Here is a 25,382-nt window from a genome sequence, read left to right on the forward strand (position 1 = left end):
TACATATTTTTGCAATTGTGATACTTATGTATCCAGATACTGTGAATGTACCTGTTTCACACAGGCACATATTCACAATATACAGGCCCTACCAACTCTGGTAGGTTACAACGTGCTACTTAGAGGCAAAGGTTATCCTTAGAATTGTCTGCTGACAGGTTGCATAATATCATAGTGTACAACCCAGAGTCACAGCCAGAAAGTCTGAACTGTATGCTAACTTCCAGAGCACAGTGTGCCTGCCCACCACAAAAGAGGTTCCCCAGCACAAAAAGTACAGAAGTGAGACACCCACTTTGGCAACCAGGCATTCCTCAAATAACAGGCATGTAACAAAGCATATGAACATAAACCAAGATATACACGCCAAAATCTTGTTACATTTTTTTAAGTGTAGCATGTCTCAGAAACTATGGTTGCCAAGTGAATAAATACATTTAACTAAGAAACCTGACTACTCTTCTGTCAGTCCTCTGATGTATGAACATAATTGTCAGACTGGAAATTATACACCTAACCAGACAAATCCAGTTATCTAATATAAACTGTGTGCTAAATGCACTCCAAACTATTGAATGTTTTGCTTCTTGAATTCATACAAAAGACAAAACTTTCTGAAACAATTCAGACATATACCCTCTTACACAGCACATAATCAAATGATCACTTGCAGTATGAATGTCTTTGAATTGCCTAATTTCCTGGTGTGATCATAATCTTTATATGCAGCCTCTGCGTGGTGATGATAAGTCATGCAACATCATGGCTCATGCAAAACAGGTGTACATGAGATATGTTGTACAACTGAGCAGCATGAGACTGCATGGAATGCAGGTCACAAACGTGCATACTTTCATGCACATGAGACTGCATGGAATGCAGGTCACAAACGCGCATACTTTCATGCACATGAGACTGCATGGAATGCAGGTCACAAACGCACATACTTTCATGCACATGAGACTGCATGGAATGCAGGTCACAAACGTGCATACTTTCATGCACATGAGACTGCATGGAATGCAGGTCACAAACGTGCATACTTTCATGCACATGAGATTGCATGGAATGCAGGTCACAAACATGCATACTTTCATGCACATGAGACTGCATGGAATGCAGGTCGCAAACATGCATACTTTCATGCACATGAGACTGCATGGAATGCAGGTCACAATCATGCATACTTTCATGCACATCATTGCCTGCAACATCGTTTGCACCTCATAAAGACACTTACTTGGCTACAACTGCTTTTGTTCCTTGAAAATGTAGTGCTTCTGTCTTGTTTCTGAAGACAGCAACATCTTTCTGTATCCCCTTCACAGGGATTTCAGAGAGTGTTTTTTTTTTTCCATGTGTGCATGTATCCATGATGGCTCATTCAAAAAAGTGAATATCTGGTATAATACAAGGCTTTATCTTAGCAAAGCATGATCTGCGCTGGGGATACTGGCCATGGGGTGTGGACTGCATATTGCAATAGGGTATTCTGGGGAATGAAGTGAAGGCTACAAGGTAAGCTTTTGTAAAGTGAGGAGACAATTATTTGATAGTGACCCCAAGACAGATAATGTCAGCAAACTGACAAACATAAGTCTCTTCCTGCCTGCACACTGGGAAGGGTGGAGAGGTTGTCTCTTACGTACATTGTTTCTTAACAAGCTTTTCTCAGTTTAAAATACATTTTTATGTCAAAAAATAACTACTCTTCAGTATCACCAATGAAATTAGAGAAGTGAAAATGGAATCTGGATGACAGATTGCACTTTGCTATTGTGTACATGATCTCGAAGCACTGCATTTTCCTGAACAGACACATAATTTCTGTATGTAAAGACAAGACAGTAGCTATGAATGCAAAAGATAAAGTAGCTTTTTTCTGTGCATATTAAAGTATAATTTTCTGAACATAAAGAATTTAGATACTTGAAATGCTTTCAGACAAAACAAATACAATATAATGCACTCAACAAATATTTTCAAAATACTCATAATAAACAAGTTAAGGTATATGTTTAAATATATTTAGCTTAATTATGGAAAAATAAGTTGATGTAAAAGAATGATATATTCAGGAGTGTACGATAAGCATTATAGTGTGTGTGTGTCTGTGTGTGTGTGTGTGTGTGTGTGTGTGTGTGTGTGTGTGTGTGTGTGTGTGTGTGTGTGTGTGTGTGTGTGTGTGTGTGTGTGTGTGTGTGTGTGTGGTATCAATTGACCCATGTATCAGCCATAAAACACCAAGCATTTTCACCAGATACAATACATAACAAGGAAATGATAACGCTTACAATATCAGCAGGTGCACATTCCCAAACTTAAAATATCTGGCCTAGCAGATTCTCTGAATTGCGTGTGTATCTCAATTTAAATGTCAATGCATGCTACAGATCTTTCTGAACAAGGCAGAAAGAAGACAGCTGTCATTAGATTTTGAAGACTCCCACTCTTCCATGGCTACAGATACTTTTGGCATCAGGAATGTATTACAACACAAGAGACTGCTTCATTGAAAAAGTCTGTTTTTTGTATAATGTCTGCTGCCTCTCATAAGAAACTTGCCTTACAGAAGACAAGATGTTAGCAATAAGGTGAGAGAAATAATGCACTGTAGGGTTGGTCTGCCAGATGGCAAATATACTGGGGGGAAGCGGCAACAAAGAACTGAAACTGGAAGGCAACTGGCAAACATGGTGAGAATTCAAAGAAAAATATGGCTTTTGAATTATTTATTGTAAGCTACTATGAACATAATCCTGAAGTGTGACAGCCTGCTATTTGAAACTAATATCTTCCTTTCAATCCTCTGATTCCAGCCATGCCTAAGTAGGTGTGTGTGTGTGTGTGTGTGTGTGTGTGTGTGTGTGTGTGTGTGTGTGTGTGTGTGTGTGTGTGTGTGTGTGTGTGTGTGTGTTTGTGTGTGTGTAAAATGTTTGACCTTAAGCACTATGCTGGGAGTTTCTTTACAAAGAAGAAAAGAGCTTTTGAGGCAAAACTCAACACCTGTCTGACCATAGGCTTTTAGTAATCCTGTGTGTGTGTGTGTGTGTGTGTGTGTGTGTGTGTGTGTGTGTGTGTGTGTGTGTGTGTGTGTGTGTGCGCGAGTGCGCTTGTCACTTGATCTTGACCACTATGCTGGAGGTTACCTAGGTGAAAGGGAAAACCTCTTATAGGAAAGCTCAACAGCTGTTTATCAAAAGGTTATTGTTAGTTCAATGGCAGTGATACCACCATGGAATGGTGGAGGTCTCAGGTATGAGCCCTAAATGAAAGCTAATGTTTTCCTTTCATACTTGTGAGTCTAACACTGCTAAAACAGAAGGCATTCTCTGCATTTTAGTGTAAATAGGTTTGTAAGTTGACCCTGATCACCATGCTGGGACTATCTAGCTGAAAGGAAAAAGCTCTTAAAGGAAAACTCAGCTGTTTGTCAAGAGGCTGTTAGTTCAAATGGCAGTGACACCAGCATGGAATGCTGGTGGTCTTGGGTTTGAGTTTTCAAGTGAGAGCTATTTTTTTCCATTTATACTGAATCTAACAATGCCTATGTGTAATAAAAGAAATATGGTATAGTCAGCTTCAGTAAAAGTAGTGTTACTGCCCAATATGTAATAAATTGAACTCATCTTTAAGAATGACACCATGATCTTGGATTTAGAATAGAGACAATGTGCTGCATAACCATTTGAAATGTTGGGGCCTACAAGAGTGAGTTCCGAAATATGGAGAGTAAATGACCAGAAGAATGGTGTTATATACTGTCAGAGATGCCTTTTCTCAGACAATTGCCTTTTCTCTGAGGTATAATGATCTTGGAGTTGTTATCTATAAGTTTGGGGTTGCGAGGGAGGATGGGCTTACCCCTACTCCTGCAAAAACAAGTTTTATGGAGAAGAGCGATTTTCGAGATTTACTCTTCTCCAGATTCTCAGTCATTTTTTTTTTTTTTGGCTTTTCGGCACTCAGCATTTTGGATGCCAACATTTCATTAGGGAGCCCAAGTCAGCATAATGCCAACAATGTCAGAAAATCCTCCTAATTCTTTTATCTCATCAGGTATGGGTTCTCAGCCAGGTCGTAATCTATCCTATTTGCCCCTTATGCTGGCCTTATTCATACTATCATATAGACAATGTTCCATTTGGCATGTATAGCTTTAAAACATTCCTAAAGAGAGGGACTTTAGCATTTTATATGCAAAATAATTTAAGGTTTAAATAAAAAAATTCTTATCGGATTGACTAAAACCCTGTCCTTATTTTCTGTGGACTACAGACTCCTGCAAGGTGACCATATGATTATAAGATCATAGGAACAACAATGCAATCAAGTCACAAAACCATTTACTCCCTGCCAAAGCCCACGCTCTTGATGTAGCCAGGCCCACTTCTCAAAAAAGAGCAATATAGGAGAGTCCCGAGAAAAGTTATGCTGACCCCGTCTAATTTGAAGGGGGCTAGACTGTCATGTTTCTATGCATCAGCCTGTGAAGTGGTTAAGAGCTTTTGAACATTTGATACACTAGAAATAACTGATGGAAGTTTTTTTTTTTTCCCCCAACTGCAGTTCATTGTGTTAGTTCTGCTAAATTTCAATTGTTTTGCCTGTTTTTTTTTTTTTTTTTTTTTTTTTAACTTAAAAAAATCACTGGTTGTACTTAGCTTGGTTCTGGCCTAGAGTGGGAGCCATCTTGAGACAGTAGTAGTTTTTATAGTAAAAGTACATTCATTGATGCTATTTCTGGATAGCTGAGTATTAGTTGGTTGAATTTATTGCTGCTTTTCACTGGTACTGTAGTTGTTGCTGTTTGCTATACACTGCAATCTGCTGTATGCAGCTGTGCTAAGTGCACTGTCATTTTAGCTGTAACTGGATACTAGTTATTGTGCACAAGTGAAATTTCCCTGAGTCATTACTGCAAAACTCCTTCTTCCTTCATCTCACTGGTGACTGGCGCTAATCTGCTCTTTATTTATGCTCATTTACATTGAAGTGCACTAATCAGCTCGGGTCGATGCTGTCCTGCTTCCAGCCATGCAAGTCTGAGTGTTGTTATTTCTTATGTGTCTAGTGTGTTAGATCAAATAAATAATAGCACTGGACAACATGGTGAGACAGCACATTATCTCCTCCTCTGTTGTCAGCCTTCTGGCATTTGTTATCCTAAGAAAGTGTAAGAACCACCCATGTTCACTGAAAATGACCTTCTGCTTAACCAGTTAAATGCCACCTGTGAGAAGTGCAAGTACACAGCTGTCCTAGAAGCATCTCTCATGAAATCCAGTGCATGCAGTGAGCATTACAATGTTGTACCCCCAACCAGATGGATAAATCCATTGCATGCAGCGAGCATTACGTTTTACCCCACCTATATGGATAAATCCCGTGCATGCAGTGAGCATTACAATGCTTTACCCCTACTCATATGGATAAATCCAGTGCATGCAGTGAGCACTACAGTGTTTTACCCCTACCCATATGTTTAAATCCAGTGCATGCAGTAAGCATTATGTACATGCAGTAAGCATTACAATGTTTTACCCCACCCATATGGATAAATCTAGTGCATGTAGTGAGCATTGCAATGTTTTACCCCACCCATATGGATAAATCTAGTGTATGTAGTGAGCATTACAATGTTTTACCCCCGCCCATATGGACATACCTCTCAAGTGTACCTCATTACGAGGAACGTACCTCATTTGGGGTCTTAAAAAGTTCATGTTCCTCAAAATTCCTCAAAGTTCCACATTGAAAGAGTCTGTCACACATGTTAGGAACTTTTTTAAGTGAAATCCATGGTAAATTGAAATTAATCATATTACTTCATTAAAGGATCTTCTTTATAAGTAAAACCAGCATATTTTAACCATCCTATGACCTTCCTAGTTGAAGTTGTTAGTAAGCCATTAGTATGTGTTCCACATTATGAAGGTGAGTGTTCCTCATTTTGGCGATGGAAGGTTGAGAGCAATGCATATGGATAACAATAAAGAGTCATATGCTAATGCCATAAATATTACTACATAAGCCTCTTGGAATTATTAAGAGTAGGCATCAACAGAACTGACAAAATGTACTTACTCTATGTACCCCTTCACTGACATCTCACCAAAAACATATCACTACAGTATCTAACAAGAATAAATCAACTTCTGAAAACATTCCAGCAACTGGCAACTCCAGTGTTACAAACACTGACTCCATGCTCACTAGGCTGAACAAGGGCAGGGTCACATTTAGCTACCTTTCAGAAGCCAGGATTCTTGACATATCAAGGATCCTCCAGACCCACTCCAGCAGTAAATATGACTATGACATGGTCATAGTCCATGCAGGAGTGAGCAGTCTGTCACAATAACCCATGAAGTTCACACAGAAGAACTTTATGGAACTTACAAGTAACAAAACATTGTGCACCATAAATGGAACAATCCATAAACCAAGAACCCAAAAGTGCTGTTGCAGTCAGTAGAAGCAAGCAACCAAAAAAACTTTAATAATCTTTAATAAAATTTATAGAAGCAAAAATAGTTAAGCGCTTTCGTCCATCCACTGGACTTCATCAGAACATGCAACAGGTTACAAATCAGTGTTTAAATATCCTTCCTCCAATAAAAACTAATTCGATATTAATTGTCTAATTAATTCATTAGTTGGATTTGAAACTTTTGATTAAACCATGTTCTCTATGGCATGATTGAAAAGCCTAGCTCAGTACATTTGTTTTCAACAAAAAAATAGTAAAATAGTAAGTAAAACAATATTACAAGTAAATGTACATATAAGTAAAAAATCAATGGTTAAAATTAGTGAAAAACCTATATCATATATAACCAAAACTCCATATTACATGTATTTAAGTTAAGAGCAGCTAAACTGTGAAACAAAGTTAATATATTGGTTCAATAATATCTTTGCAAATACACTTTTATGTGTACTATTACTTTTTATATTAATGCTTATTAAATGTACAATGGCATGATATTTGCATTTTTATGAAGGTCACAAGGAGTACTTTAGGAGTTTTGATGAAGTCCAGTGGACAGACGATAGTGATTAACTATTTTTGCTTCTATAAATTTTATTAAAGTTTATTAAAGATTTTTGAGTTGTTTGCTTCTGCTGACTACAACACTTTTGGGTCCTTACTTTATGGAATGTGCTATCCATATTTCAGTTAACGGTAAGCTTCTGGTCTTCAATACTATCCTCCTTCACCAAAAATGATACCCACATTCATGGTAAGGATAACCAGATATGACAATTGGCTAAATATCTGATGTCATTCCACAAGCATCTAGTATGTGTCTCCCTGGGACAAGAAGATTAACAATACATCTTGCTTTCCAAAGAATGGTCTATACCTCTTTTTCAAGGGCTTCTATTAACTGACCAAAGCCTTTGCTGCCCCATTGTACTTTTTTAGGCAGAATTCACCAAAAGAACATCCCAACCTAACCAACAAAGCAAATCATAAACTGTACAACACTGAGGTGGCACTTTTCAAGTCCAGCAGCCTTAACAGTAAACTGCATGAGCTGGTGGTATTTCTGCACCTTGAACATGTCCATGTTTTTGTAGTTACTGAGGCATGGTTCAAGTGCAATATCCGCACTTCCTCCATACCAAGGTTGTTTGCCTATCAATTCTTTAAGCCAGCTGGTAACTGCAGATGAATCTCAGTGTTTGTTAGAAATATTATCCCTTTCAAAGAGAGACCCAGAGACACTCCTGTTAGCTCGTAGAAATTCAGTTCACTGTAGGAAAGTCAGAATTTCAACGTACAGCTTGTTATCAATCCCCTCTCATGGTTCCAGAGGACCATGAAAATTTCCTGGTACTCCTTGAAAATATCCCTATAAGAAATAGATCTGTAATTGTTAGTGACTTCAACTACCCCACCAAAGATTGGCTCATTTACACTGCTAACACGGAGTATGTAAAAAGCTGCATAGATTGAGTAAATGAGAACTCCCTAGAAAAATGGTTTGTAATCCCACCAGATGTGGTGATATTCTAAACATAGTCCTCATAAACTTGGCTCATGCAAGTTCTCTACCCCGATTTGTCCTTCATTAGTTAAGTCAGACCAGTAACTGGTTACCTTTACCTTCGGGTAATCCTCCCATTTAGAAACATCAAAAAGGCAAATCTTTCAAAACTGTATGACAAAATCTTTAAATGTGCACATGGAAAATCCACAGCAGACCTGAGAAATGCAACCACCTATGCCAAGGACCTATATGGTTTTGAAGATAAATGCATTGACAGGCAGGCTCTACAAGAACCAAATGCAGCGGCAAATTCAATAGGATACTTTCCTGGTAATGATTAGATATAAAAAAAAACTGTACAACATAATGAAGAAACAGTTTAGATTATCTTATAAGGACAGAAACCAACAATATACAGAGAACATTAAAAAAACTTAACAAAAAACTTGAAGGCAGGTATTAAGAGTAACATCCCAAGAACTTCAGGCAGCTTCTGAGGCTAAGGATAATTACAGGTCCTTCTTTAGCTGCATTAGTAAACTAAGGAATAGTTCATATCACTGCTCTGAAGTTATCTATAATGGCGTCTCCCACTCCAATCCAAAAGACATTGGTAACATACTCGCAATCAGGTTTGCTTGCAAATGTCTCCCCTGAAACTAATATCTCCAATCTATACATCCCTGGGTCACATCACTTTTCCCCCTACTACCTCAAAGGAACATCACCTTAAAGCACTCTCCAAAAACACCTCTTCCAACTGTATCAAGCTGTTCAACCTAACCCTTGCTACAGGCTATGTCCCTGAATTCTAAAGCATTGTGGTTGTGATGCTCTTCCATAGTGGAGTCTCCAGGTAACTAAAGACCCATTGGCCTTACTAGTCTTGCCTGTAAATCCATGAAGCACATCACTGACCTGTTAAATCATGACATCAAAAATTCGATCATGCTCGACCTACAACAATTTATATTTGCTAAAGGTAGTTCATGCCTGCTTAATACTGTGAGCTACTGAGGTCATATAGGCAGTAGATAGTGGTCACACTCTACATGATGCCTAATTGGATCTGGCAAAGACATTCAAAACCATATCACACGATGGGGTTGTAAATGGAAATTGTAAAGATGGAATTGAAATAGAAATAGCAAAATCTGCCAAATTACTAGGCATTACAATTGACAACAAACTCACCTTTGAAACACACATTCTCAATGCAATAAAGAAAACACACTTTAAACTTGGCAAACTTTATCATCATAAATTTTACATGGACAAGAACACCAAAACAAAACTGGCAAGGACCTTACTCATCCCTGCCCTATGTTATGGTAGTACCATCTTTACTAATCTTCACCCATCCCTCAGCAATAAACTTCAGTCTTGTTACTATAAATAGCTAAATTTGCCTCAGGAAAGCCTAACTGCCAAGCAATCTCTGAACTGAACTGTCTGGATTTCCCAAACTATCTTTGCTATACCCCAACTAATGCTAGCCCATAAACTAATTTATAAATCAAATACCTGCCCAGCACTCTCATCAATACTACAAACCTATATTCCTTCACGTGCCCTTAGATCCTCCAACAAATTACTACTAAGTGTAACCAATCCCAATAAAAGAGCTGGACAATGCTTGTTCTCTCATAGCATTGTTAAAAAATGGAACTCCTTACCCTCCCATATTACTCAAACTGTATAAAGACATATAAAGTAGCATTAAAAACATACTTCCTAGACAACCTCAAATGCCAATGCAAATCAAACAAACCAACATAAAACCGGCACTACTTAATTCTAACCCAGTTCCATAGTTTCAAAATAATTTTCTACCTGGACAGCATCACAGCTGTATTACCACTATAACTGTTTCAGCTCTACCCCTTGCCACCATTTGCTGAATTATTAACTCACCTTCAAGAGCTCTTTTTATTACAGTATTGACTAAACCTACAGTGGTTGATAAATTCCTTACAGTATAAACGTATGAACATAAAAAGATACAGTAATAAAAACTGCACCTAAATATGGGTATAATATGAGTAATTATTACTTTATTGTATTACCAAAATGGCAGTTTATGTCATATGCTATTGTGAGATAAACTGCATATGATAAAGTTATAAACTAAAGCATATTCAAGTAGGTAGTACAGGAGCAGGTTAGAAATGTAAGGCACAGAGCATCCAATAGCTGTCTCCCTGTCATAGGGGAGTATGGCAGCTTAGCTCAATGTGTTAGCAACACTAGCAGGAGTGCAGGGGTATCACTTGCAGTAAGGAGACCAGGATGTAAATACTACAAGCCATGTGCTGCTCACCCAGTAGACAAAGTGTGTATGGTGACAGGCATGTCTCTCCTGGGAGTAGCCAGCTGTGTAGCAAACATGCTGCCAGTGGAAGAGGTAGGACAGTCCGCAGGATCTGCAGATGGGTATTGAACTCTCAACTCTGTGGGGGAATAAGTTGCAGGGATATGACACACCAGTCAGGGAACAAACAACTTTAAGCTGTGACCTTAGCCAGTGAAGCCTGGATCTCATCTGTGCACTGAGGATTGATTTGGCCACTTGGCTACAAGACGAGGAGGACACTGGGCTGGTTCTGTGGATTCAGTACATAATGTGAGGCATAGAAATGTGTTAACCAACACTGTAGGACATAGTTTTCAAGTATATCAAAGAAACAGTAAAATGCATAGTATTGGAACCTGTATGTGTAAGAGCCAGGGCTGAAGTTAAATATGTCTGTGATTATAATATAGCTGTGTACATATTAAGCACAATAAATAATAAATATTATTTTGTGACAGTCTGAATAAATATATACATTTAGGGAATTGTTTTAGAATACATATTTACTAGTGTTTGTTTAATAGTTGTAAATATACAAAATTATGTTATTTTAAATATTTTTAAATTAATGTAATCTTGTATGTTTTATGTCTAAAATCTTTAAAAGAGTATATGAATGTGTTAAGAAGCTAAATAAAACAGAGATGAAACCAGTACAAGTGGGATTAGAAATGAATAATTTTCCCCATCTTGGAAGTCTATATAAGTAAAGCCATTACAATTTTTTTGAGTGGGTGAATACATAGCACATATCAGAGTTTGCTAGCAGGTTTCTTAAAGTGATACTAATTTATTAATTTTACTGTGATGAGATGCAAAATGTACTGACATTTAAACATTATTCTTTCCCAGTCTTTGTTCACTAAACTGTCTGATCTTCCCCAAGGAGGGTAGACAGCCCTGGATGGGTTTCAGATTGCTCCTCATTGGTCATTTGAATTTAAACCATAAGATGTTGCTTATTTCTTGCTGCCCGTGGTCTGACATGATGTTAAAGGGCACAGACATTTATATGTGTGCACTTAATGTATCATGCCATGACTTCTTTATTTTCATGTTAATATGAACTACCTCCATTCGTCATCAAAGCATACACACATGGACCACAGCCCCCCTCACTACCAGGGGAAAGCAAGCAGGTATACCTCTCAACTATCCACATTTTCACCTCTTATGTTTGGTCTGTTCCTCATAAATTTGTGTTTATCTGGAATTGAAGTCACTAAATAATGACAGGCATTTGAGTTTCAGACTTCATATCCTTCAGAAAATGCCTGGTAACACAATACCTTTTATTCTAGCTACTTCATAGGTTCATAGGTGTGTATCAGGCTAATGGCCCTGAAGCCTTTACAAGCCTAGCCCATAGAAGTGCCCTGGCATCATGCCGCCCCACTTTAGTTCCCAGTGCCTGTATCAAGTAGACCCTCTGCAGTGAACCCTGGGGTGAATTTTCTATTTCCCATCCACTCATTAAGATTTCTCTTGAAGAGGGCCAGTGAGGTGCTCTGCTTGACATGTATGGGAAGTCTATTCCAGAGCATGGAAAGTCTCTGGGTTATGAACCTGTCCCTCCAGCATGTTCTGTTGATTGTGGTAATGAGGTTGAGGTCTCTGGAGTGTGTGATGAGGAGGGATTGGGATTTCTTTAGATGTAGCATTTCTAACAGAGCTGAGTCAGACATGGCTTTGTAAGTCAAGCAGAGATCGCCTCTTAATAGATGATATGAGACAGAGAATAGCTGGAGTTTTTTGAGCCTGTCCATGTAGGACATGTGTTTAAGGCCTAGGATTCTCTTCGTGAGGTACTTTTGTGACCTTTCCAGCTGCTACATGTGTCTAGTGAGGTACATGCCAAATGGGGCATTATACTCAATGATTGGCCAAATGAGGGAAAAGTAGAGAGAGATGATGACCTCTTTCTTCCTGGATGCAAAACCCTTGATAATGAGATGTACCACATACAAGGACTTTCTGACCACAGTGGCAATGTGGTGGTCGAAGGAGAGGTTGCTGTCAACCTGTGTCCCCAGATCTCTTATAACTCAGGTCTATATCACGAAATCAAACTTCCAAAATGTCAAACACCATAAGTTCAAACTTGGAAGATCGAATTCGGATAACATCGAAACTTCAAAACAGCAATTTTTTCCCAGGGAAAAAATTTGCTGCTCCAAAAAACACACACATAACATAATCACACCAAACACCTTCAAAACCTACACTATACCTAACATACACCACTATCTATGCAATATCCTTAACCCAGTCCTAACCCTAAAGTCTGACACTACCGCACACTTACCTGACCCGCGCCCTAACCCTAAAGTCCATCACTACCAAACACTTACCTGACCCGCGCCCTAACCCTAAAGTCCGTCAATATCACACACTTACCTGACCCGCGCCCTAACCCTAAAGTCCGTCACTATCTCATACTTACCTGACCCGCCTCTTAACTCTAAAGTCTGTCACTATCGCAAACTTACCTGACCCGCGCCCTAACCCTAAAGTCCGTCACTACCCGTTCGTACACTTACCTTGACCTGGTTTGAAAATGCTGAAGCCGCAGAAACGGCCAACCGAATTCTTTCCCTGAGAAACTATTCGGGTTTCCTCAGCTTCAAAATTCTCAACTTTGGAACTACCAAGTTCGGCCTTCTTCTTCTTAACATTCGATTTCAAGATAGGAACCCTATAACTCCTTCAATGTTCAGTGGACTCCCATCGATGTGGTAATTAGTGGGAACTGAGTTTTTCCCAAAGGGGATGATGACACATTTTTTAGCATTAAACTTAAGGCCATAGTTTTGACAACAGTCATTGGTCTCAGTGAGGACTTTTTAGCAATATTTAAAATTTGTCCTTATTTTTGGGGCTTTGCTCTCCCATTATTTTTGCATTTGTCGAGATTTTTTGTGCTAAAAGGTTGAGAGCTATGCAAACTAGCCAAAAGTAACTGACTGGTACCACTTGCCAGACCCTCTAGCATCCTGTTGTCTCCCTGACTCAGAGTTGCTTGTAGAGCAGGTACATATATAATTTATAGTTTACTATCAAAATGTTGAAATTTGAACGGTTTCTTACAAAATTACAAAAATGTTTATCCGACTTTGGTAATACCGAATTACTAAAAATGTCAGAAATGGTAAGAAATGTCGAAAGTCCATGTTACCATTAGTGATTTTGCAGGAGGAATAAGCCCCACTGCACCCCCACACCCCCTGCATATTATATATACCAACTCTGAGATCGCAATACAGTGAGGAAAAGGGAACATTTCCAGATCCACACTGTACCATGATCTCAATGTCGACTTCATATTAGCGAATTTGTACTCACTTTCACTAATATGAATTCATACATTTTCAGTACGAAATTATGGGTGTGTGTATATATACATATATGTAATTAGGTTCATAGGTTTAGGCCATTTTAAACATAGCCACTTTCCCTTTTTGTGCTTGAAATAACATATCCCTTTGGTTACAGATTGCCCACACCTACCCCATATTACCCCTAATAAGAATAACTGGGATTATACCATAGATAATTTGAGGGGAGCCATGCATGGGATAAAGCATTTAGGAGCTGCCTCTGTCCATTAGTAGTACAGCAGGCAGTCCTGGGGTAAATTTTTTGTTTCCCATGCATAGATCTAAATTATGCTGGAAAATGGACAGGAAGGAACTTTTTTATGTGGATGAACAGTCTGTTCCACAGCAGCGGTATCCTCTGCAAAATATGCATGTCCCTCCAAACCATTCTGTTGATGTTGCAAACTATTCTGTTGAGTCTTGGATCTCTAGATCAAGTATTTCTGATGCTGTTTGACTTGCTGATGTGCAGTAAATCCATCAGTGATGGATTGGAGGACTCCTTGTATGCCAGACACAGGTCAAACCAAAAGAAATAGACAAACTGAGGAAAAACAAGAAAAGCAATGGACAAAGTGCATTCTAAGCAATATCAAAATTATTGATACTGTAGTTTAATAAAGTAAGGTTAGCGCTTTCGTGCAGGTCAGTGCCTGCACTTCTTCAGACCCTGGTCTGCATGAAAGTGCTAACCTTACTTTATTAAACTACAGTATCATCACTTTTGATATTGCTTGGAGTGTACTTTGTCCATTGCTATGCCAGATACAGGTCACCTCTTGGCAATCTGCAGGATACCGACTGTAGAGACAGGGCTCCGAGACAAGGAAATGAACATAAAATCATACAAATGCATTAATCAGTTTTTCTTATTCAATAAAAAAATTAATCACTAATGAGACATACAGGCACTCAGGGTATACAACTTCAACCAAGCAGCATAGCACTTCCACCTAAATTAAACTCAAAACATACAGCTACTCTGATAAAAACTTAAAATAATAGGATGAAAGAATTAATGCTTAAAATGAAATTATAAGTAAAGGAAAATGAGTCTAAGAAACAAACTATCAAATAACATTTACTAATATTCCAAAATGACGATAAAATGCAGCAATTCAAATATCAATACACATAAACACAAAACCAAATATTCAAGGCATACCTAAAAAAAAAAACAATTCCTGGGATTCAGAAAGCCTTAGGGCAATGTGAATGCCTTGTCTTAGAAAGTTTCGGCATTCTGCTAAGCCTGTCTTCTGTAGACTGTTGTATTCCTGAGATTTTCCCCTTGAAGAGGCCTCAGCGTAAAAAAATTGTCTTCCAGCAGAAGCTGAATGCTTTTATTATTATTTATTTATTTTATTTGTTCTTATTAACCTAAGTAGAGCACTGGTCTCCATGGACTTTTTCATACTCAGCCCAGGAGCAGTGTCTGGTTAAGTGATTTGCTCAGAGTCACATAGTTAAGCAAAGGAGGCTGAGGGAATCAAACTCTGGACCACTGCACTACAAGAAACAGCTCATTAACAACTTCTTAATCCTCTTTGCCAACTACCAGACATGCAAATGTAGTAACCCTGTGGAGTGGCTAATGCTAATTAGCTGTGAACTCTCTCCCAGAAATGTCCACAACTCCTGATTTATCCAGTAAGATTTTACTATATGAAGAAACAATGGATGCTGTCAGCAGACAGCAGTCAACCATTAACTGCTATGGGCATAGTCACAGTGCAGGCAAGTCCAGTGAAGCCATGGGTGGTGGTGATTTTGTGTGTGTGTGTGTGTGTGTGTGTGTGTGTGTGTGTGTGTGTGTGTGTGTGTGTGTGTGTGTGTGTGTGTGTGTGTGTGTATTGTTGCAGTACTCCTGAAAGGGAAGGGGATTAGGGGTCTGGATGTGTGTGTGTATATCTGCCTGAGTGGTTGCAGTTGCAGTACTCCATAAAGGGAAGGGGACTGGGAGTCTAGATGTCCGTGTGTGGGTGCGTGCATGTGTGTGTGTGTGTGTGTGTGTGTGTGTGTGTGTGTGTGTGTGTGTGTGTGTGTGTGTGTATGTACCTGCCTGAGTGGTTGCAGTTGTAGTACTCCATAAAGTGAAGGGGATTGGAAGTCTAGGTGTGTGTTTGTGTGTGTGTGTGTGTGTGTGTGTGTGTGTGTGTGTGTGTGTGTGTGTGTGTGTGTGTGTTCGTGTGTGTGCGTGTGTCTGTGTGTGTGTGTGTGTGTGTGTGTGTGTGTGTCTCTGTGTGTCTGTGTGTTTGCTTGAATGGTCACACTAGAGAGATATTTAGTCAGTCGTGAATCTGGATATGAGTTAGTGTGTGTGTGTGTGTGTGTGTGTGTGTGTGTGTGTGTGTGTGTGTGTGTGTGTCTATTTATGTTTTTGTGTGTCTGCCTCAGTTGTTTTAGTAAAGAAGTAGGTAGGGAATGCAGAAGATGGATGTGTGTGTGTGTGTGTGTGTGTGTGTGTGTGTGTGTGTGTGTGTGTGTGTGTGTGTAGGTGTAAAAGGTGCCTTCGCTAATTAGGGAGAAAATTTAAATGGTCAGGCATGATAGCTAACTGCCCAGTATAGACATATGGTAATGGTCCATCCACTAATGAGAGCTTTTTCATTGTGGCTATGCTATATCACTGAATCTAAATTTCTCCCAGATGAGTTGCTTGACTCACCTGCACTGGACAATTATCTTGGGCAGAGAGAAATTCTATGAATCCTAGGGACTATTCTGTGCAGCTGTACTGAAGGAGACTGAAAGTGAAACTTGCTCTTGGATAACCTGATATCCATACATTCGTCCAGTACAGAAGATCAAATAATACCAATACAACTGTATACCTAAACAAAAGTGTCCATCACTGCATCCTTTGAAATAAATGGAAAGAGGAATACAAACAAAACACATACACACACACACATAAAGCAGATGAACTGGATCTTTGGGAGGTTGGAACATAATGACTGAAATATCTAGTACTGCAGAGTACGGAGTATGGGAACTCATTTGTTGACTTGTGACTGTACCACTCATCAAGAAGCTGTTCTCAAAATGCTGGTACCAAACGCTTCATTTATTGCACCCCTAGTCAGCTCCCATATATTTTACACACACACACACACACACACACACACACACACACACACACACACACACACACACACACACACACACACACACACACACACACACACACACACACACACACACACACACACACACACACACACACACACACACACACACGGCATAACAGTAAAACAATATGCTTTTCAACCCCAAGATGCCCTTGAATATATTGTAAAAAACTGGAAAACTATAACAAACTTATAGAAATGTTTATTTTTTTATTTTCTGGATCTTGTTTCTAATGAACTTGCACTGCTGCAATCCATTATTCTTCCTGTGTATGTTAAACGTTTAATAATTAACTTGGAAAATATTTAGTAATAAAGCAGTACTTTACCTTGCAATGTCTTTTGCAGTTGGTTCATTAGGGCAGTTAATTAAAACTATGGAGTGGGTTCCAGAGATGTAGCTCCCGGTAAGTGCAGAGTGTAATTGTAGGCCTATGTTTTTCAAGTCAGGATACACCAGTAATGACAAGATCATTACCTACATTTAAACAAGGGGGAAAATAGCAATCACCTGTTACTAAACTGGTTATAAATATCCTGGATACTTGTTACGTTGCTATGCAGCAGCAGATATTTAGCAAGGTGATTTAATCTGTATTCACATCTAACAACATGTTTGTTTAAAAATCTGACCGGTTCCACACATGTTTCAGTCACAGAGCTAGCATCCTTCTTTAATCATGTCTGTGTTCATTTATAAACTTACAAGTATCTCTACGTCTTGCTTTCTTTATGCCATCTAAGTTGTAGAATCTAATGCAAACTTTATGTCAGGTGGAGATATAATTTTTATGCTGCTAGTATAACCGTCATTTCTTTGTTACCAGTTCATAGATAGTTAGTAGATATGCAGTCCAGGAGGCCATTAATGAGTCTAGACCAAATGTTCAACTATCCCAAAGCACTATCTAGTTAAGTGACTTATTCAAGGTTAGTAATCTGGAGGAATCAAACTGTACCACAGGAAGTATCTCATTATCAGCTCACTGCCTTAATATTCTTTGCCAGCTGCCATACTTTGCTATTAAAAGGCAATCATTTTTGGCATTAGAGTGTTATTTCTAATACAGGAGTTTAACTGGCATAGCAGGTCATAGGTTTCAGAGATTCTTATGTCTTATGTATTTAAACATAAGAAATAAGAATACTGTTGCTTTTTTTAGTCCTGTCCCATTTGGGAAAAAAAAAGTCATACAAACAGCAAATCAGTATCACAGGACATAAGCAAAGGTTTGTGATCAGGTGTTGCATCCAACTCGCTCTTAAATAAATTGCAAAATGAAAGATGAGTGTTATGGATGATGACAGAAAACTTTGCACTTCTTGATATAAGACTGCATGCAGAGACCAACAATTTTATCTGAGCCATGACGCCAGTACCTTTCTATACAGTCATATAAGATCAATTATTTTACAAATGCGGGTGTTGAGTATTTTTTCTACTGTATACAGATCTTCTCTTCTATTCCTTACTCAAGTGAACACAAGAATATTTTACAAGTACTAAACTCACATGTATTATAATCTAACATCAGAAGAGCTCCGTGGTGGGTTTGGTTGGATTCATTCTTTCTTCCATTGCAGTCCAGCATGCTTTTTTCTAAAGATCTTCCTGCTAGAGAAAACACACCTTAAGCTGCTACATGTAGTGAAATCTGAAGTCAGACTAAAATAGTGTCCAGTACCTGAGCTGATCAGTACTTTCTGGCTACTTGTGATGATTGGATCTCAATCTTGACTCATGCTGATAAACATTTTTCTTTCATGTCAGAGTCTAAAGTCAGTTGTGTGAATGTGGTTAACAAATTGTGAACCAAGACCTACTGCCATTGTGTGCCAACCCTTCAACATAGTCACCAGAAGAAGTTAGAGAGAAAAACTCTTAGCCTACCCTGCTATGAGAAAAAACAATGTCAGTAGATGGGTCTTTAATTGGGATTAGCAAACTGGGTCCACATGCAGCTTCAGGTATCTAATCAGAAAGTTTGAGAATTGGAGGGTAGGTACTAATTAAGGACTCCTAGAAGAAAGTCCATTTCTGAAATCACTGTATAGTTCCTGCGTGTCTTGTTCTTGCCATCAGAAAGGGATTGGCTTCATGGTTATCTTTCACTCTGGCAGATGACGGGGCTCAGAGGAGGCACACACCTACCTCACACCCTGAAGGCACTTCCTGGCAAATAGAGTCCATCTGTCCCTCAACTGAATGGCTAGAGAATTTCTCCAAGTGGTTTGATTACTTACAGCAGTCTATTAAGTCACTTGGTCTTGGCTCGGTAGTATTTGAGGATAACAACTCTTCTCCCATGTTATCTCCTGGACTTAGAAGGGCCTAATGCCCAAGTACAATCCACTGGGTTTTCATACATCAGAGCTCAGTGTTTGTGGCCTGTACATCAGACAAATATTTGAAGTCTAGTGGAACCTGTGCTTAAAAGGGATCAAATCACACCCTCAGGAAACATGACCTGATGGTGGGCCTCTCATGTCACTACAATACCAAATCCATTGTACATAGCCTCTGGTCTAAGTCAGTCACAACATTACACCTGAGTAAGCCAACACTGCCTAAACTTATCACTCTTGGAGCTGGCTGGTAGTCGTGAACTCCCTCCCACAAGGGATCTTATCAGAATTGTGAAAACAAAGGGACCATGATCACTAAGATCTATAAGGACAATGGCTTCTCCTAAATCTCCCCAAGAAGAGCCTTCCTTTGGGAAAAGCTAAAGGCTGTGAAGGCCTCTGTGGACTGGCCAGTGACCCCATCCCTTGTTCTAAGAACTGTATCATTGAGTACTTAGTGAAGAAAGAGGAGGAGCCTTGGGTCACTGCCTTAACATGCTATTTATGAAGGATGCTATTAATGCATCTTAGAAGAATAAGGGCTTTGCTACTCTGATACACAAGAAAACAATGCTTTCTACAACTCCTCTGGCAGAGTAGTTGAAGACACTATCCAGGTATCTTTTGGTTAACCCTTTTGAATGTCTTTGGTCCAGCGCAGGGTCCAAAAACCACATCATGTTGCCGTCTTGCCATCTGACAAGAAGACTAAAGCTTTATACATGGCTGATTAGAATATTTAAAAACAACAGGTTTCATGACTGAGGAAAGTATAAGACCAGATAGTTACTGATTAATAGATGTTTGAGAAAGCAGAATACTGAAATATCAAGTTACTACAGGGGCTATAACTTGACAAAAAGTGAGTATTGACCCCTGGCTTGGTATTTGCCCCTTCAGCTGGCGCTCGTATAGCCATCCATGCATAACACTATAATAAAGCCTTCCTATAGGCAGTGTTCTCCACCCACAAAGGGCAGCAGATTCCTGAGCATATGGTTAGATGACATATGTAAAGTACATTTGTCTATTTTGTACACATGGCCAAATTCCATCTGGGCTCCTGGCATGCCTCTCAAATGTCCCTGATTTTGCCTCATATTTTTGCCAAGTGTCTGATAAAATGTTTGATTTTTTAGTAAATCATTCAAGATTACAGTCAGTCAGTTATGCCAGACATTTGAATCTCCTTCTTGTCATTCTGAAAGGGCATGTTGATAGCAGCATAGACTTACAGAATAAACAAGGCCACAGGGACATGTGGCCAGCACCCACCCTTAGACCTTAACTCTTTTTTCAAGGCTAGATAGACCAGTCATACCTGGCATAAATTTGTGAATACCTATCCAGTTGTCTAATTTCTTCTTAAAGAACTATAGTATGTCCCATTATTGATCTGGAGTGGATTTTTTTCTCAAGAAAAGGGGGTAGTAATTGTCTGACACATCTATCTGCCTGTCTGTCTGATACAAACTTGTTCTACTAGATTTTTAATTGAATGAGAGCAACATTTAAAAACTGTCCCTGATTTTGGGCATTTGCCCCGCTCCCCATTGTTTACGACTCTGTCCCTGATTTTTGACCAGACATTGAGAGCTGTGATTCCTGACAGTATTGCGGTAATACTGCTCAATCACGTTATATGACTTTACTGCAGCATCACTCAGGACATGCAGTATTTACAGACAAGCAGTGCACTGCCATAGTCACAAATGTGAAAATAAAACCATTGAGACTCCATTCAATTATAACTCTAGCACTGCAACATCTGATTTTTTTGGTCAGCTTTGTTTCTGACATAACATGCTATAACGTGATAAAAAGAAAATTTATAACAAGCAGTTTAGCTGATTAAAGTTAGATAACAAAATAAAAGCCTTCATAAATTGAAATGATATGTTGTATAAAACAGAAGCTCTTGAAAAGCAATTACCATCTAATTTAAATAGCTAAAGGGGAGAAGAAACAAGATTAGTTCTTGCCCAAACTTAGCATATTTTAAATAACACCAGTAAAACAGTAAGTGGAATCATGAGAACATATTACCAAACCCATGGCATTGCAAACATTAACATTCACTAGGCATTAAAAGCAAAGAAGACAGTTTCCTATGGGATTAAACGGAAGTAATTATTATGAAAAGTGTGAATGTCAACACTGATAATTGTTGTTCAGACATTTTTAGTGTCATGATTGAGATAACATATTACCTAACCAGTGACATTCTAAACATTAACATTCACTAGGCATTAAAAGCAAAGACGGCAGTTTTCTATGGGATTAAACAAAAGTAATTATTATGAAAAGTGTGAATGTCAACACTGATAATTGTTCAGGCATTTTAATGTCATAACTGAGATGTTCATGATGTGTTATAAGTAAAGTAGAAATGTCTGAGCAACACTGTTTTATTATGTTACTTCTATTACTTACATTTGCTTGCTGCTGTAAATCTCTGGCACGTGGTTCAGTTCATGCCTGAAAAGTACCCTTTAATCAATGTACTTACCTGGTTAACAAATAAATGAATAAATAGCTTTGTTATTTGTTTCATATGGTACTACTTCACACAAGTTAGTCAACAGGCTTGGAACCTACCACTGGAGAAAAATCTAAATAATACCACAATGTGATTTTCCCTCTCTACCGTATGCCAGTGTCTGCATGTGGGATTGTTTTTATTCTCTATTCATTCCCAAAATACAACTTGGAGGTTACTCAATTCATCATTAAGATAGCAAATAATGAAATATTCCCTCTTTACAAGGAAATTTCTGATTTTTACTATATTTGTCTTGCTTTTAATCCTAAAATATAATCTTTCTGACAGTTATTTACATTTATTTTTGGCAGAGATACTTTGACAAATAGTAATATTAAGGAATAGTTTTCCATCTCAAAAAATAAATACATAATTTCCTCCAAATCACAATATAATCTCTTTCTATTTTCAAATGATTAAATACTACTATACATTTTACCCCTTACTGAGATCCATTTACATTTTAAAAGCTCTCCCTGATTTGCAGGGAGATGGCCAAACTAAAGTTTATATTTTAGAATATTTTGTAAAAGAATGAAAACTTAAAACTTACCATAAGTAATGTTAGGCAGCCTTGACGAAAAGATGCTTGGCAGCAGACGTAACAGCGCTGGGTGAGAAAATCCATCTCTTCTCTAAAGGAAATGTCTTTCTGCTTGTGTTACAGAAACACTGTTTTCATCTTCTGTGCTGCCTTCACAAACCTAGCTGGTTAAATCCCTTAATAATTAACTAATTGTTCTCCTACTGTAACCACTGGTACTCCCCAGAGATGCAGTTCTTGCAAATGTTAGCTAGGGCACTGGTGTGTAACCAAAAGGTTACGCAGGATTATACAGAACACGGATGTGAATCACATTACTTTAACAGGAAGATGTTAAAAGGGTAATTTGTGATTACTGTATGCAGAGCCAGCTTGTGAAAAGGAAGGCAAAGGATGCTGCAAACTGTAAGAATTAAACCATGGCTAATTGTTCTGTCTTTTATTTCTTCTTCTTCACTGTTTTCTGCCTTTTCTGTCAGTAATTAAGCTAGGGACACTTTAAGTATATTTGTTTATTTGATGTATTATTTTAACTATCATATGGCTTTCATCCTGGCAGTAAAGCAATGAATTGCGTTCGTCATCTTCAGTCATCTGCCACTTATTGAATCTAATGAGCAGACAGACCAAATCTTAACTCATAATATACATTCTCATATTTGTAATGCAATAAAAACTGATGTGGTTTATAGACTGTCAAAAATATTGCAGTCAAATGCATGTCACCTCACCCCCAACCAGCCTCATCACCCACACAAACATAATATCTTATGTTTATTTGTTATTTTGTTAAGCAGTTTGTCATTTTAGGCTCATGACCATTTTCCCTATAAACCCATGAGTGCTATATGGTTAACTGATTTCTTAAGAGCCACTTAGTAAGCAAATGGAAAATGAAGGACTCAAACACAGTTCTAGAAAATTAAGCTCATTAGCAACTCACAGTCTTAATCCACTGCACTAAACTGACAGATGATGATTGCAAACCAAACAAATAATAACATATTACAATTAAAACATTAAATTCTGTTGTAATAATGGATTGTTAGCACACGTTTGTTCACAATACCATTTTACAAAGAAAGTATGTCCCTTTAGTGAGATATTTGCATTTTCTTGTTTACAAATAGAGGCATTTATTGCTATTGCAATTCCAGACGTAAGGCAGCATTCACAAGGAATAAATCTTTAGTTATTCAGTAAACACCATTTCATCATAACATCATCAGGTGTTTCCAAGACAGAGCCACTAATGGAATTACTACTGTGACTCAAAGGTCTCAGCTTACCTTCCAGCTTGAAAATAACCACTTAGATAGAATGCAAGCATCAGCATAAACTATGATGACAACAAATATAATGACAGACCTTAAACTTCGTGCTTATAAACTATGCTTCAGCTAGTGAAAAGAGTATTTAAATAATATTCTACTTTTTCACTCATCCAGGAACGAGTATTATTTGTAAGTGCCAAATGGTGACTTGCACTGGTCATGGACTGCAGCAGTAAAAGTATTGGAAGACAGAGAAAAACACACACATGCACATGCATGGGAGCACATGTGCACACAGGTACACACACACACTCAGAATTTTGAGGTAGTATAGATATGATAAGTCATGATGTAAAAAGTAATTTTGAGGGATACTGTAGGAAAGGCTGCATCAAATTAAGGGTTATATAAGTCTTATTTAGCATTCTTATTTTCGCACATATACTCTGTTTAATGCTTTATGTATACACAATGTACAAATCATTCAGCAGGATTCAGATAGTTGTAAGTCATCATTATCATCTCTTTTTTGCCCACTTTTCTACTTCAGCTGTCACTTTCACAGTTCAGTACCACTCTTTCGTATTCTTCAACCATCATGTCTGACTTTCACAGTTCTTTTCATATACAATTTGTCCATCTCTTGGAAGGAGACCATAATTTCCTCTTACCTTCTTCCTGTCTTTCCCAACTCGTCTTCACCAGATTTTCTACTGCTTTCCTGAACATGTGACCCAATCACCATAATCTGTTCTCCTTGATTCCTCTGATCATAGAAAATTATTGCGATGGGCTTGTCTCTCAAGTAGAAAGTGTTACAGTGAGGAGTTGGCCAGTCATGGTAGGGCTTTAGGGCCTACCATTTGAAGTACCCATTTCTGAATCCCAGAGTATAATCTTGCATAAGATTTTATGGAAGCAAACTCAGTCAGAGGAGCAGCAGACCAGTTCATTTGAATAATCAAGATAGTTCATACAGTAATCTCATGCTTCAGCTATGGTGAACAATTCAGCTTGTTTTATTAAGAATTAGGCCTGAGTTAAGCTACTGAAAGTCATGAAGAGTATTTTAATAGTTTTTGTCCTGAATGTTTATCTTTGCTTATGCTTGCTGGGGCTCTTTCCCCTTGGGTCTCCACTGAAAATGGGTTGTTTACTATCAATGCAATGTAAATAGTTAATAATGTTTTCTTTTTACAATTATTTTTGTATTGTGATTGTTATTTAATATTTGTATATTACCAAGAAATCCAGTAAAATTTGCAAAAGGTCCACAAAAAACACTTGTAAACTCAAAAATAGACCCCAGAAGGCAAGGCGTACAGTGAAGCTCGTAGACAGTCAGAATTCACTCGCTTTAATGTCACACCAAATACAATCAATACAAAGCATTAACATCCTAAAATTACATTTTGGTTTGAAAACTTCATCAGATGTGGGCTGAAATCTCCTAAATAAATATTTATACCTATTACAATTAAGATGGAACCAATCACAAAACATTTTAGTTAACATAATTAATTCTAAACTAAAAACTTGAATACTTCCATAAAATATGAATTGTATGATAACTTTTGCAAAGTTCCTCTGCATTAAAACCATTCAAAAGATAATGGTTAAAACATAAATAAATACATATGAATTCTATAAAAACATGTATTATTACAAAGTATAATGTTCCTGTAAAAAAGGGAAACTCATTCTACTAATTTATAGCACCATTTTGTGGTCATCTATAAAATTGCACTTTTAAAAATATACCATTTTATTACTAAAGAGAACACTTTCTTAAACATTCAATAAGGTTGCATGGAA

The 25,382-nt window shown here is 38.0% G+C and overlaps 1 protein-coding gene across 2 annotated transcripts in view; it reads right to left on the reverse strand.

Annotated features, from left to right (window-relative positions):
• LOC122790318 (protein CutA homolog) overlaps positions 1–25,382 on the reverse strand; it is a 757,176-nt gene that overhangs the window by 702,705 nt on the left and 29,089 nt on the right. Inside the window, exons 1-2 of one of the 2 annotated variants that reach the window (XM_044057841.1) lie at positions 22,303–22,551; positions 17,191–17,339 (exon numbers count right to left, since the gene is read on the reverse strand). In XM_044057841.1, coding sequence (XP_043913776.1) covers positions 17,191–17,339; positions 22,303–22,377 — 224 coding nt within the window. In that variant the 5' untranslated portion in view covers positions 22,378–22,551. Of the gene's footprint in view, positions 1–17,190; positions 17,340–22,302; positions 22,552–25,382 lie in introns of those variants that run through there. The other variant, XM_044057842.1, reaches the window with a different exon arrangement.

The sequence above is a fragment of the Protopterus annectens genome, chromosome 16.part0 (genome assembly GCF_019279795.1).
Source record: "Protopterus annectens isolate FY-2018-M chromosome 16.part0, PAN1.0, whole genome shotgun sequence".
NCBI lineage: Eukaryota > Metazoa > Chordata > Ceratodontiformes > Protopteridae > Protopterus > Protopterus annectens.